The sequence below is a fragment of the Pezoporus wallicus genome, unplaced genomic scaffold (assembly GCF_028554395.1).
Source record: "Pezoporus wallicus isolate ANWC-B61680 ecotype Strahan unplaced genomic scaffold, APGP_CSIRO_Pwel_v1 contig_3817, whole genome shotgun sequence".
NCBI classification, from domain to species: Eukaryota; Metazoa; Chordata; class Aves; order Psittaciformes; family Psittacidae; genus Pezoporus; species Pezoporus wallicus.
The window spans coordinates 5241449-5256228 of record NW_026635157.1 but is presented as its reverse complement, the minus strand read 5'-3'; the positions used below and the strand labels follow the sequence as shown (position 1 = coordinate 5256228).

Below are 14780 nucleotides of genomic sequence, written 5' to 3'. Positions count from 1 at the left end.
AGGAACACCCACTCTGAATATATAAATGCAGCCTTTTATAGGAGGATCATTTAATGATGATACAGAAAATACCTCTGCTGATAGGTTAATATTTCTTGCAATATACTTTAAATGGGACTCCAGTGCTGCAGACTACTTTCTCATAGGAAGAGTTTGGGGTAGACATTGTGCCTTCCCAGGTCAGTCAGCTAATATGTCTTGTCCATAACTTGAATGGGATATACCTACGATAAGTGACAGCTCCATTGATTTCTCCACTGAGACTTCAAATAAAGATTCCCAAGCATATGTTTAGAGTTATGGTGTGATGATGGTAAAACCATGTCATTGAGACCTGGACTCCAGTAACTTAGGACATGAAAGAACCTGTGTGTTAGATCATTGCTTTAGGGACATATTTGAGCTGCTGAGTCAGTAACTCGAACTGGCCCGCCAAATACTTCCAGTTTAATAAATTACTGACAATATTAACGTGGTGGAATAAGCAGCACTAACATTCAACTGTCTAAATTTCCTTTTCTATTTGAAAAAATAAATAAGTATGTTCAGGATAGATTAGACAAAGTTTAGCTGCAGGAAGACATTTCAACATCATAATGAAAATGGTGAACTTCAAAGGAATTACTGTATATTTTTAATTAATCTTTGTGGATTATCAAAAATAATCATTAAACTAAGTTCAGATGTTTTCTTACAAGGGATTTATTTGGACATTGTTCTTTAACCCTCTGCATTTCATAATTGCTCATTTCTGATTAAATTAATTTAAAACAGCAAAATATGAAAGTTAAATGGGAATGATATCCAGACATTGTTAAACTTTGGGAATCTTAAGCATTTATACTTGTATTTGTATTTACATTATTTGAAATGGTTTCTTTCTGTCACTGTTTGTTGTAATAGATTTCACAGATTAAGAGCGTATATAAATGGTCAGTAATTAACATGGCTAATAATGAGAGTAGATTTTGCTTATTTTTTTTACCTTAAGAGCACTGTATCCCTAATATATGCTATACTATAACACTTCAAGCATCTAAGTAGTAGAAGCTCTTGTGATTAGCTAGACTTTAAGGCTGAAATATGAAGCTAGCCATAGGAACACAGGCACGGCTACAATTCCGGTGCTGTGGGATCTGTCCTCTCCTCCTGTATCCTGGTTCACCGGCAAAGCTTGCTCCTTGCCTCAGTAAGTCGTGGGTGAATTTTTTCTCACCAGCTGGAATTTGCTGTGGGTAAGCTACAGGGTCTTGCTGCAGCCATTTCACTGGGAAATGCTGTCCTGTGCCTTTTTAACCACAGTGCTGGGGAGAGGGCTGTGTTAAGGGGGGGATTATGCTGCCGGCTATATATGCACTTGAATTCCTCCTGGCAGTCAGGGCTACAGTGGGCAGGATTTTTCTCTATATCCACTTAGAATGTAATGCTTAGGGAACTAAAATAAACAGTCTCCATGTCCTAACAAAAGAGTACAGGAGATACCTCTACTGAAGGTAGGACTGGTCCATATTTCCCAAACATAAATGGAAAATAATGTTTAAAACTAATGAAAAAAAAAAAAATAGAGGTAGGTTTGGGTGGTTTCTTTCTTTTTTTTTTTAATTTTTTTTTTTTTTTTTCGTGTTTAACATAGAGGTTTTGACTGACTTTGTTCTGTAATACGGGTTGTTCTTTTTATGATGTTTTGAAAATTTTAATACAGTTCAGGGAAATGACAGTATATCTAGGTAATAAAGCTTGGAGTTCCTGGTTTGGGTTTATTTTTCTGCAAACATACATTAATCTCACTATTTTTCAAAATAAATGCAAAATACAGATTTTTTTAATACTTTAAAAGCTATTTAATGCTTTCTCATCTAAGTAGGTATTAATATAGAGTTAAGTTGAATAACATTGAATTTAGAAACTCTAATTAAAATAACTTTACCATCAAATATTTGGAAGGGGGGAGGTGAGGGAAGAAGTGACAGGGAAGGGAGGGGAAGCAGGGCAGGGAGGAAAGGAGGGTAGGAAAAATTTTATAATACTAAGAACGAAACACCAAAGTTTCACATAGGGTTAAATGGAAAATATTTTCTCCTCTCCTTGCATAGTTTTCTGTGACTTGTCAAGCCCCGATTTCAAGTTAGGTAAGTAGACATTCCCTGTTTCTTTCCCCTTCTCCACAAAATTTTCCAGGTCGTATTTAGTCATCATGAAGATACATGATCTCAACTGTTTTTCTAATGCACTTTCTCTCAAATTAAGGAATAAACATAGATAAAACCATCCAACACATGCCTTATAGAAGTAACACCAAAGAATTAAGTGATTTCAGTTCCTGAGGCTATGTTTTAGGATGGCTTATGCAGAAAACGCATAAACTTTCACAAAGAACCTAAAAGATTAAAAAAAAATTATGTGTGACTTGGGCTATGACAAGTTATGAGCGCATCCTACATAGTCTCAATTAGCGCTCTCTCTTAGGAAATGCATGCAGCTGCACATTCATGTTGCAGTACAAGTAGATGCAGTCTTGCTTCTATGATGAAAGTCACAGCAGTGTTTAAAAAGAAATAAAGAAATAAAAAAAATTGAAAGCATATGCATCTAGCTCAGCTTTCACACTAAATTAAGCATGTTCAGATGGTGAACTAGGTCTTCTATTACAATTCTGAATTAAAGCTGTCTATAAAGCTTTGGTATCTGTTTCTTCACTGCTGACTGCTTTACCTTGTTCTGCAGCTGGTTTGTGGAAAGTCACCACCTCTCCTAATCCTCCACAATCACAAAAAGTTATTCCTGTTCCAGTATCATTCTCTTAATGGGGCTGTACCTCTGCTTTTGAGTTTTCATGGCTTCATTTATTTATTTATTTATTTATTATATTCTGCCGATGAAAGCAGAAGAGAAGATACAAAGAAGAATCAGCCAGGAGGTCTGCAGAGGTGTGTATTCCTAAGTCATCGTTTGGAAAAGTCCAGGTTTAGGTGAGGCAAATACACATTAATCTAGTGATTCCAAGCTCATTTTGGCTCACCTGGTGGTACTTCTTTGAGTTAAAAAGAAGTATAAGGTGTTCCTTTTTTCAGTTGCAGATCCTAACAAGGATGTTGTATCAGTCCCTGGTCAAGCTAGAGTAAAATATGGCAGCTTAACTGGAGTTTCTGCAGTTAGATGATCCAGTTGCAAGAGGAGCTCAGTGAGCTGGACACAGGTAGAAAGTAGCCATATAACAATATGTATTGTGACATAAGCTTTCATTTCTCACCACACCCTCCTCAAGGTCCTAACCCTATTCACTGCTGGAAGTCTATACATATTCCTGCAAGAATCAGGATTAGTTGTACGATTTGAGATGCTGCTTCTGTGAACAATGCCTGCAACCAGTGATAAAGGGGGAAAAACACATGGGCAAGGAGTTGAAGGCAGACAAAAAATACTTTAAGGAAGCTGTAAAGAACTGGTTCCTACCGCTGCCACAGATCTTTTTATATTAAAAGAAATCATCACTAACTCCTGTATTTCAACTTCCTTATTGGTTTTTACAATAAGGAAGCCTGAGCTCAACAGGAATACATCTTAAAAATAGCGAAATGTTATAAATATAACTCAAAAATCACAAAGGAAAATAATATCCTAATAATTCCGGGCTGGACACTGAGCATGTGGACTCTTCTTGTAATTTTGTCCATAATGTCTCTGTCTGTAAGTTCCCTACTTGGAAAATAAGGGTAAGTCCACATATTCACTGAAGGGTGCTACGTTATGAAGCATTTAGATATTATGGTAAGGGTAATTTAAAATGTACTTTGAAAAGTTCAGGTTTTGGATTTTTTTTTCTCAGATCACTTTTTAATGGAAAGCACATTTTTAATTAACTGTTCTTGTACTGGCTGGGGCCTTATAGTCTGAAGCATAAGTTTAACAGTTACTGTGAATTCACACCACAGTCTGTCCTATTTAGTCCAGATTTCACAGCATTCCTAATCATTTGGTTTGGGGAGCTGAAGGCTGCCAGACTAGGTGTTACCTGTATCCCTCCATTATGTGCTTCAGGCTCAAGAACCTGTTGTATTTCTTGCTTGTCTTGTGGAACAGGGAGTATAGGCCTGTATAATTTACAATAATGCATATGCATAGGAAATGGAATTTAAGCTAAAAAAACAGGTCAACTCTTCACATAGCTTTGAACCAATATTCTTTTTTGCATGTTTTATTGGACAGTAGAATCGCAAGAACTTTTCCTCATACCTTCAAAAGAATACTTTACAGTGCTGGCTTAAAACACAGTGTGTAACTCCTGTGGTTTCAGCCTGAATACAGTGAAAAGTCTTAGAAAAGCAGCTGATACTTAGTTAATCTGAAGCATGGCACTCTCTCATCTTTTTTCTTTCAGTCTCTTTAAAGCCAGAAAGGGTTTATACATCACTACATTTACTGCTTTCACCCTACAACTGCAGCTCTGGTCCTTCAACACTTCTTTGATTGAATGTTGCACTTGTTTTTAGCATCTAGTTTCCATTCTGCTGAAGAAGGGTATTATTTTTTATTACATGTGAAAAAGCTAATTGATTATGATTAATGTGCAATGGTTTCCACTTCTATGTAATCCTGTGATTTTGTTACCACTTGTGTGGTTTTTACAAAGAATGATGAATGAAATTCATAATGTTCACTTTGGTTCCAGTTCTGATAAGCATCCAAATATTTTGATGCTTACTCAAAACTTATCCGAAGTTTCCTAAGCTCTTGAGTCTGCGAAACTAGTCTGAACACTTAGAGAAGGGCTTTCCTCATGAGGTTTCCAGTTGTTCCACTAGTGGAACCTGATGGAAATACCATGAGGTCAGCTTTTCTTCCAGTTGTTCCAAATCTTTAACATCTGGACTGAAAACGGAAGTGAGAAATCCTGCCCAGAAATTGTATTATAGGAAAAATTTGATTCTAAAAATAGGTGAAGTATGACTGATTTTTTGACTCCTTCAAACTGGTTAGTCCATGACTGAAAACAATCAAGAATCCAGAATGAGAGATGAATCAGGTAACTGGTACCCGAAGCTACAGCCTACTCAACTGAAACCTTGGGAAGGCCATATCAGTGTACCTTCTTTAAATAACTTTGATTTCAAAGTCAGTGTTTTGAGAAGGTGGGGGAGTTTAGCTGGTGTTGAACTTCTCATTGAAATGACTTCCAGTCGCAAAGACACATTTTTAGACAAGACAATTGGATAGTTCAATGTGTTCTACCCTGTTGGTTGGTATCTAATGAGTTTAAAGTATACTTTGCAGAAATGATCTCTTTGATGAAGTCTCTATTTTCACCACCTGTGACTTTCTGTATACTGTGCTTCTTCCCCCATTCTTCATATCACACCAAGAATGATTAGCTCTCACTGCATATCCTCTGATTTTACAAGCTCTTGCTTACCAGGTTTATCTTCCTGTTCAAATACCAGACACCAGCTCAGATCAGCCTGCTGATAATTGCTCGCTGCTCTTATTAACATCATCCTGCAGGTTCTTTATGGCAATAGAATGCATCACCATGTAATATGAGCACTGCTCCTAACTCCATTCATCTGAAGCTGGGAAAAAGTTCTGAGGTTCCTCTTCCCCTTGAGAGAAATCAAAGTTCAGGAAGCCTTTAGAGATGGTAAGCAAGGACCTCCAGCATCCTCCCAACCCCAGAGATCAGAAAGGTGTGCAAGAACACTGAGTGGCAGTGTGCTCCAGCAGGCTAAGATTTAGGACCCCTGGAGTGCTTGATCAAGAGAGTAAGGAGTTGGAATGGGCTCAAAAAAATTACAGTGATTAAAAACTTGAAATGTTTTGTGAGAACCATCCAAATTAGTTTTCTTCCCAGTCTGTGCTTTGCTTATGAAGAGCAGTGTGTGCAGACACTGTATATGCAATGCTGTCAGCACTTCATTAAAGACATTTCATCTGGCTCAAAGCACAGCATTTTAGCTGTTGGTAACCTCTCTGACAGGAAATATTTCATAACCTAAGATTTATGCACATGAAAGCACACAGAGAAAGTACCAATGAGGCAAACATCAAGGTGGGTTAGCCCCTGAACTTCTGCACATAAGTTGTAGAAATGTATTAGAGTTACAACTCACTTCATGCTTGTTTTCTGGAGACAAAACAATAAATTCAAGAACATATAAGAAGTCAGTGCAGTCGTTCATAGGTGTATCACCAATTATCAACTTTAGTCAATACGGTCCTTCCAATGCCCTTGCCTCCCAAGTCTCTGGAAGCCCATGCTTGCTTGATATTTGATCAGGCATAGAAACTGTGCGCCATTTCCCTCTATCTAGTGGATCAGCAGCCTCTAAGAAACATTCACTCACCCAGCATTCAGCCATCCCTGCCAAGCTTGTACATGAAAACACTGCATTAAGAACCACAGTGAAAACTGACTTGCTGCCTCTTCAGTCTATTACTAATGGGAACCAGTACTGTCTGGATGGCATCTCAAACCTGAAGGGAAAACACCTCTCCAGAAAAAAAAAGGACTGAACAAAGAAAAAGACTTTCCTGATCCGGTTCTCACCTCATCTACACCTAAAAACAGAAAGGTAAGGCTTTGAATCTCTCAAATAAGGAAAAAGTAAGGAAAGAGGAGTTGTTTAGGGACTTTCTGGCAGAGTTAGTTGAAAAGCCAGGACGTTCAGGCAGGTTGTCCTCTGGAGTGTGAAAAATGACTTCTGCTGTGATCCAGGATGGGGCAAACAAGGCTGATTGGGGCTGAAGTCTGGGTGCTGGCTAAGTAGTCTTTAGGCAGATAGAAGACCCTCAAAAAGGAAGAGCTGCAGAACTCTAAAGATTACTATAAGAAAAAGCATAGTGAAACAGAGTCCTTGCCTGCTCTATCTCAACAGTTTAAAGTAACCTTGAATTACAAGACTTGAGAGCAGCAGTTCATATCAGTGCTGCTACTTCACCTTTTAGCTCAACGCCCAGACTTTGATCCTCAAAACCAGCTTCTGGGAGCTCACCTTTGAACTTGCAGACTCAGCTGGGGGTATCTATCAAGTTTTCTGCAAGATAGGAAAATGACCAGGCAGAAAGCCAAGAATGGTGGTAGAGCACAAAGCCAACTTTTTTTTTTCCTTGGACTTTTTGAGAATGCATCTGATATTGAATTTTCTTCACAAGTTTATAGCACTGCACTATTTATTTTAAGCTTCCTTTTTATTGTTGTGCATCAAGCGTTTTCTCTTTTGCACTGTTACAGGCAATACAGTTTCATCATTTGCGGTGCTTTGGAAAATAAACACAGGTTTTCCTAAATGAAATTGTTATAATAAGGAGGAAACTTTCAGAACAAAAGTTTCAAGAAAAATCATGTAGGAATTATCCAGACATAAAATATGATAGTTCATATTATCATTTAATGAAACATTCTTAAGCATTCTTATAAAATATTTCAGGAGGTTGTGCAATGTTGCACAAAACATGAAGAAACCAACTTAACCCATAAGTTTAAAACATTATATAAACAAAGCCATAAAAATCAGGGCCTACAAAACTCATAAAAAATATTTCACTAATCATCTCAGAATATTCATGAAACACTCTGGAATATTCCTAGAATATGCTACCCCTCTACCTAACAATATTCAGACACCATTGCTTGTAGTATAATAAAAAGAAGTGCAAAGCAACATTGGCACTACAGCCACAGTAAGAAAAAAAAAGAAAAGACCCTCTCATCCTTCTGTTGGTATCACTCACTAGATGTCCATATAAAGAACCTCTCACTGGTTGATTATAGCTCTGTTTCCCAGACTTTGGGAACTTTTTTCCTCCAAATCATGGCCTGCAATGTTAACCTGAGTGAGGTTTTGTAAGGTAGCCTGCAGTCTCTCTGGACAGAGACCTTAAAATCACTGTAATTTACACAAACTCTCACTTTTGCTAAGCAGCAGCCAGAAAAGTAGTCCCCCTCAACAACCCCATACGAAGTTGTTTCAATGTTTATTAAAGGCAGATGTGGCACAGCGAGCTGCTGCCAGATAATGATGGGCATTTTCTCATGAGCAGTTAGGCTGCTCTTCCCTACTCTGCAGCTCTGAGACAGCCTCCAGCAACATGCTACTTCATCATCCAGAAAATCTGCACTGCACATTATTCCTACTGGACAGCACAGGGAGTGTTTGTCTTGAGGATCCAGGAGCAGCAGTGCTCCTGTTGTGAAGGGGAAAGCAGACTGAAGTAAATGACAGCAAATTCAGAACAGGAGAATTAATCAAGAAACAAAAAAACTCCCATGACTTCTTTTTTTCCTTTCCTTTCTTCTACCTTCCAAGTAGGGAAGGAAGATGCAATTTTCCAACATAGTCAGCAGATGCATTACACACATATCAATCAAGAATGTCTGCATGAACAGCAGATTGACTTCTTTCAGATGCTCTTGACTTTCTGTGTACATCACACACATACGCAGTGGGCCCAATATGCCCAGGAGATACTGAGCTTTATCTTCAATTCATCTGCACATATACAGTGAGCCAATGCATTCTAGATGCACAAACTTGCTGTGCATGTGGGATAAATGCAATCTGTGTGTGTACAATAAACCCAGGTGGTGATAACTTATTGCTCAGGCACAAACTGACTGTACCTAGTAGAGTAAGTCTGACATGCATTGATACATCGGACTCACTGGAAATGCTGTATAAAGTTGATCTACACAGACTTCATCCAACAGACTGCTGCAGAAAGCATTGGGGCAGTTGACTACAAGTCCTGGGGCAAACCTGGTGTTTTACCCTTCCCCATGCCTCTCACAGTCCCCGGGGTTTCCCTGTGTGACCCCAGACACAGAAGCAGGGTGGAAAGGGGTGCAATACCTTCTCAGGATACAGAGCTATTAACATGGAGGAAAAGCCAACCTGTGTACAAAGTCATCCTTCCTGCCTTTGGGTTGCATCTTGAAGCTGGCCACTCAAAGCTTTGGTGAACACAGTCCCAGTGGTTCTTGCACCTGTGTTCAGTGCCAGGAAGTTACAGTGAAAGAGAAACTACAGCTCCCCTGTTCTTAAAGACTAAAAATGAAAATTGACCAGAATGAGTGAATATTAATGTCCAGTATAAAGTTCATGAAAGATGTAGTGGTTTGTTTCTTTTTGTTTTTAATAGGAACTCTGTTTGCTTTTAACTGCCATTGCATGCTGATAAAGTCATTGAATAATTCCCTGTGCTGTCTTCTCTTCCCCCATTCTTCCAATCATTCCAGCTCAGATCCAAGGAGCACCATGAAACTTTTGGACTTCTTTTGTGACCTTGTGTTGTGCTGTATCTCCCTTTCTATCATTCCAGTACCACACTCTACAGATTTTAATTGAACAAAGCAACTCAGGATCATTAGCAAATGGTGCAAACTACCACCCTCCAAATTGCTATGCAGGCAAGAAGTAAGTGTGGGCTGGCACTGTGTGTGTGAGCACTGTACAGCCCTGTGCGCTTCAGAAAATGGGTCAGAGGTGCACCACCTCCACCTGTCTTCTATTCCAAGTGTGCCTTGTGTGCATCAGGGAAAACTGGTACCTTCAAGTGCCTTGGGGTCCGTGTCAGCAACTGTGGAATACGGGTGGTTTGTCTCTCGGAGGCACACAGGGCTGTGGGCACTCACCTCTGCTGCCTGCAGTGTGGCGGGTGGACAGGGTGCGTGACCCAGGGACCTGCTGCCCCTGGGGTGTTGCGAGGAGCTTCGTGCCCAGGAGCCTGTGACCACCGAGGGTCATGGGATCCCTGCCATGGGATCTCCTCAGAGGTGGCCTGTGTGCTTTGGGCCGGGCTCTCCTGGTGGGTATAAATCTGCTTGGGGACCGTGCACCCCTGGGTTAGCCCCTTACCAGTGGGCCGGGGCGTTGCGACTGGCGTGCGGTCCCGGTAGCCACCTTCCTCCCAGAGCTGCGCGCTGCTCTGGTGGAGCTGGTCCTGGGAGGAGAGCCCGAGGCCCTCCGGTGGCGGCGGCGGCTCGGCGGGTCCCGTCCTGCCCCCAGTGCGGCGGGTGTGGCCGGGCCAACCGCGGGGCCGCTCCGGAGCCGCCGCCACCTGAGCCCCAGGCGCGGCGGGCGCGGGGACCGGCGGGCGCGGACGGGGCGGTCCCAGCCCTCCGCGGGAGGCACCGAAGTTCCTCCGGCTTGTGCCAAGAGAGGCACGTCCCGGGGCGGGCACCGCGGCGGCGGGAGGAGGAGGAGGAGCGGAGCAGTGCCGTGCGGGGGGCGGGCGCGGTGGGCGACTGGCGATGACATTCGCGAGGAGCCCGCAAGCGGCGGCGCGGGAGAAGAAGAAGAAGGAGGAGGAGGAGGAGGAGGATGGTTGCTGAGGCCGGTAGGAGCAGCCCCGTAATGTCACCATGTAAGTTTCAGCTCTTCCCTGCGCTCCGGGAGCGCCGGTCACCCCCTCGGCGAGCGGGCTCCTTCGTGGAGTGGGAAACTTCAGCTGGATATGCAGGGCTTCCCCTTTCACCCTCCTTCTCCCGCAGTAGTAGCTGATGAGTAATGTCAGGTTTGAGCTGTGCAGATAGGTAGGGCTGAAGGAATGGGGAAACGAAGAGTTTCACGTCGGAAGCTCTTGAGGGCACGGCAGGCACGGCTCTGCTCCGTCCGGGCTCCGGGTCCGCCAGCGACTGCCCCACGGGGTCCCGGATGGCCGCTGCCTTTCTCAGACCGCTGTAGTCCCGTTTTTAGCACCGCTCTTATGAGCTTCCCCGTGCTTGAAGGCAAGTAGGGAAACCCTTGTCCCCGCTCGCCGCCCCCTGTGACCGCTGGTGCCCCGGCGCTCGCCCAGCCCCTGCGTCCCGGCTGGGGACCGTGGGTGCTCACGTCGAGGAGCCCCGTCCAGCACAGGCGGCGTTCCCAGCCCCCCAGGTGCGGTGCCAGCAGGAGCAGGGAGAAAGAGAGCGGGAGGGACGGGCGACCTCCATGAAATCTCCCCAGCCCCGCCGCTCTCCTTCGAGAGCACTGCGAAGAGGAGGAGGCAGCGCGGAGCTCAGCCGCCGTCGGGGTGCGAGGGGCGGGTCGGTGGCTCGTCTGTCTGTGGGCCCGTCCGCCCGCCGCCTGGTCCCGGGCAGGCCACTCCTGTGGTCTCTAGGCGCTTTCCGCGGTATGTTTCGCCCTTACTGGCAGGTTCTTGTCGAAGGCAAGGCACTAAAGTTTGGGATTAGGCGTTTTGGCCGATGCGTTCACAGCCAGGTGAGAGAAAGCGACCTGTGGCTCGATCCGAGGGAATCACTGCAAGGGGAAGAGGGCAGGGTTTTCTGGCAGCGCACGGTGCAGCAGAGGCAGAAATGAGGAGTTCCTAAAGACCTACTGCTGCAGTGCTACGGAGTTGCAGGCATCCAGCGGATTAGTTGTCTGCAACTGGGAAAAAGTTCATTTTGAAAGGAAAGCCAAGAGGCTAAGATGGATCTGATACAGCTGGCACTGTTTAAATTAAAAAGGCAGTGGTTTATTTTTTTCATCAGTTTCCGTAAGCATGAGGGTGTTTTAACGGTTGAATGTAAGGATACTTAGGAACAAGTAATGCTTAACAAAATGAAAGTTTTAAGTGGAATTGTGTAATTAATCTTTCAAGACATTCGTGTGCTACAATTTCAAGCAAGGTTTTCAAAGTTAAAACCGACTCCTCTGTTAACCTGCAGGAACTAAACTGTGAGTTGTAATCATCTTGTTGTAGTTCCCTTTAGAGTGATTTAAGCTTAAAATACTTTTGTTTATAACTAATGTGAGGAAAAAAAAATAAATTGATGTTATCTTTCTTTTAATTTTAAAGTGTTAGCAACGTTTTTCCTTAATAGTTTTAGACATGTTGAAGACCAAAGAAAGCCATGTCAGCCTGCCTGAGGCAGAATTCACATCCTGCTCCAGGGAACTTTGCTGAAGCTTTGAACAAGGAAGATGGTGTTTTCAAATATGTGTTGGATGTTTTGAGACCATACAGTATACAAATGAAATGCTCCAGGATTATTCACATTTTGCGTATATGTTCTTGCAGAACTGTATGCTCCGTAAGAGGTGATGGTGTTAACTGGCTGCTGGCATGTAGAGTAAAAGGCTTAGTAGTTAGACATAGCAGGACTCTTAACTAATTTTAATTTTGAGCTATGTCAAGTTACCATCCATTTATGGTTTAGATAAATTACATGTCTGTTTTGCTCTTCTGGAATGAATTGTGAATAAGCTCATTGTCCCCCTATGTTATAGGAAATTAAAGTAGCAGTGAAGTGGACTGTGTTGAATTGGTAACTAGAGTGCATAGAATAATGCAACTCCATAGAAAAATTAGTAGCTCTTCTATGAGACTCCACAGAAGGTCCCATTCTAATTTTTCCACTTAAAAAAAAAAAGTGTTAAGTGACACTGCTGTTGTGAGACTATATCCAAGTGAAATGGATGTACTCCTATTGTAGGTGTCATAATAGTTCCCAGATATGTTGGATAAAATGTTGTTTTGGTTCTTTGTTTGACAGTCTACAATGATGTGTTCAGAGCCACTAGCATCTTACCAGCTGGGAACAGAACAGGGCTTTCTCATTTAAATTGTAATAAAATAGAGAAGAAAACCCAGTAGGAATAGCATTCAGCAAGTTTAATGTATCCAGAGTTAAAGACTGAAATAAACCTTGTATGTTCTGAGATCTTTGATAGGGACTGGTTTGTTTACTCTTGATGTGGTTTAGTACATTGCTGTGCTGATACTTATTCTCTGTGCTACTGATGAATATTAAAACACAGAACACATCCTTTTAATACTATTTAAAATAGGAACACAGGACCAAAAGGGTCTCTTGAGCCATCAAGTCAGTACTGTTATAGCAGGGGACCATATCATCCCTTGATAAGTTATAAATTAGCTCAGGACTGTTTGCCAGTTTTTCTGTTGAATTATTCATATGCTGTTTGGATTCTGTTCTAGATGTCAGTTAACAATAATGATCAAGAAAATGAACCTTAAAATAAATATAATGGGTATTAGCAGGTGAATAATATCTGCAACTAAGTTGTGGGTTTTTTTAATACCTGGGAAGTATTTACCAGTTGCTCTGGCTTATTTTCACAAATGGCTGCTGATTGGATTGCCATTAGAAAAATACCAGGGATGGATTTTGTTATGGAAGAAGCCTTTTTGTTGGCAATGTGTTAGCTGACTTCCATTGCTGACAATGTCTTGTGTGAACAGGAGTGTTGCATACATCACAGTGTAAGGCTCTGAGCAGTTAGGTTTCTGAATCTTGGCTTTTTGCCAATGCAAGATCTCAAGTACATGGAAATAACTGATTTTGTCTCTCGTTTTTAGCATTCAGCTAGCGGTTATGATTTGTGACACAGATCTTCAAAAGTTCTCTCCAAAAGAAACAGGTCTAAGTCATGGTGCCTGGAATGTTTTGGTAGTGTGCTGCTTCTGTGGGCATTCTTGTTGGAGTTTGATAAACATCTCTGTCTTGTGAGCTCAGTTGATGTGGTGTACAGAAAATCGTTCTATACGTGGAGAATGTGGGTGGAGAAGGCAGGCTTGCTATTTTTTATGTATTTATTTATTTGGTAAAGAATTATGTGTTTTTTACAGTAATTGTATAATGATCTAGCCTTTGCCTAGGTTTAAAAATCTTTCAAGTTATTCCTTTCTGCCTTGTGATACACACTTATTTATGCTCTGTGCTGTTGCTGATTATCCATGTTCTTGAAATATTTCTGTTCTTGTACTGTTTTTTTTCTTGTGCTTCCTTTTGTGAAGAAGAGGAAACAGAATGTCAGCTAACACCATGACGTACTGGCTTGTAAGCGTTGCCACAATTCAAGTAAACATTAGTAAATAGAAATTGGCAAAATTAAATAGCACACTCAGAGTAATGCAGAATCTCCGATTCTTTAAGAAAGGCGCTAAAGGCAATGTGACTGGGCAAACTCACTCCAGACCTAGGCAACAGGTACTTGTCATGTTATTTTTTTCTTGAGTATCTCAGAAGTTATCTTGGATTCTCCAGCTATTCAATGAGAAAAATTTCAGCTGAGTTCACAGACATCAAAATTTCTGACTGCTGTAGCACACAGAAAATGCATCTATATGATGAAACCCAACACAGATTTCATCTGAATTAATAAATAACTGTTTGTGACTGTTTCCTAGTCTGGTGACTTTAACTGTGCCTGCTCAAAAGTAAACAACAAACAGAAAACAGTAATGCAACCACTTCTACAGATTTACTTTGGTAGATCATGCACCAGTCTGGCATGTATCTCATCAGTAGCTGCAAACTCTTTCTTCTGTAGAAACAGCAATATTCCTCTGTATCTATCTCAGCTGTCATGCTGCTATCCTCAGCATTTCCATTTCGTCACTCTTTGAGTCTACATGCATGCTGTATGTGTTTTCATACAGACCCCTGTTTAAAGTCTATTTTCTAAATAACTTCTATGGTATTGTGGATTTATGAGTTATATATGTTGATTAGCAACTGTTCCCAAAACTCAGCATTCTGCTGTTTGAGATTTTAACAGGGATTTTTTTGGTCATTAAGTTGAAGGACAATAGTTCTGTTGTTTGATAATCTGGTTATTTTATGTGTCTGGCTTCATCAAAGAGATTCTTGTATTTCAGACCCAAGTGTTTTCTGTGCTTGTCTTCAACACTTGTTAAGTTTGACTTTACAGTATCTCAGAAAAATAAATCAGCTTCAGATTCCTAACTTGATACAACTACCCATAAAGAACTGGACTTCTTTTGTAGTCAGATACTTGTGCCATGTAACACTGCACTGAAGGGAAATCTGATCGCAGCAG

General features: G+C 41.6%; 1 protein-coding gene across 7 annotated transcripts in view; it reads left to right on the top strand.

Annotated features, from left to right (window-relative positions):
- Window positions 1-5295: 5295 nt before the first annotated feature.
- ADGRG6 (adhesion G protein-coupled receptor G6) overlaps window positions 5296-14780 on the top strand; it is a 110745-nt gene continuing 101260 nt past the window's right edge. For 5 of the 7 annotated variants that reach the window (XM_057407142.1, XM_057407128.1, XM_057407117.1 and 2 more), the window contains exon 1: window positions 10226-10356. In XM_057407142.1, coding sequence (XP_057263125.1) covers window positions 10355-10356 — 2 coding nt within the window. In that variant the 5' untranslated portion in view covers window positions 10226-10354. Of the gene's footprint in view, window positions 5636-10225; window positions 10357-10405; window positions 10427-14780 lie in introns of those variants that run through there. The other 2 variants (XM_057407099.1, XM_057407109.1) reach the window with 2 other exon arrangements.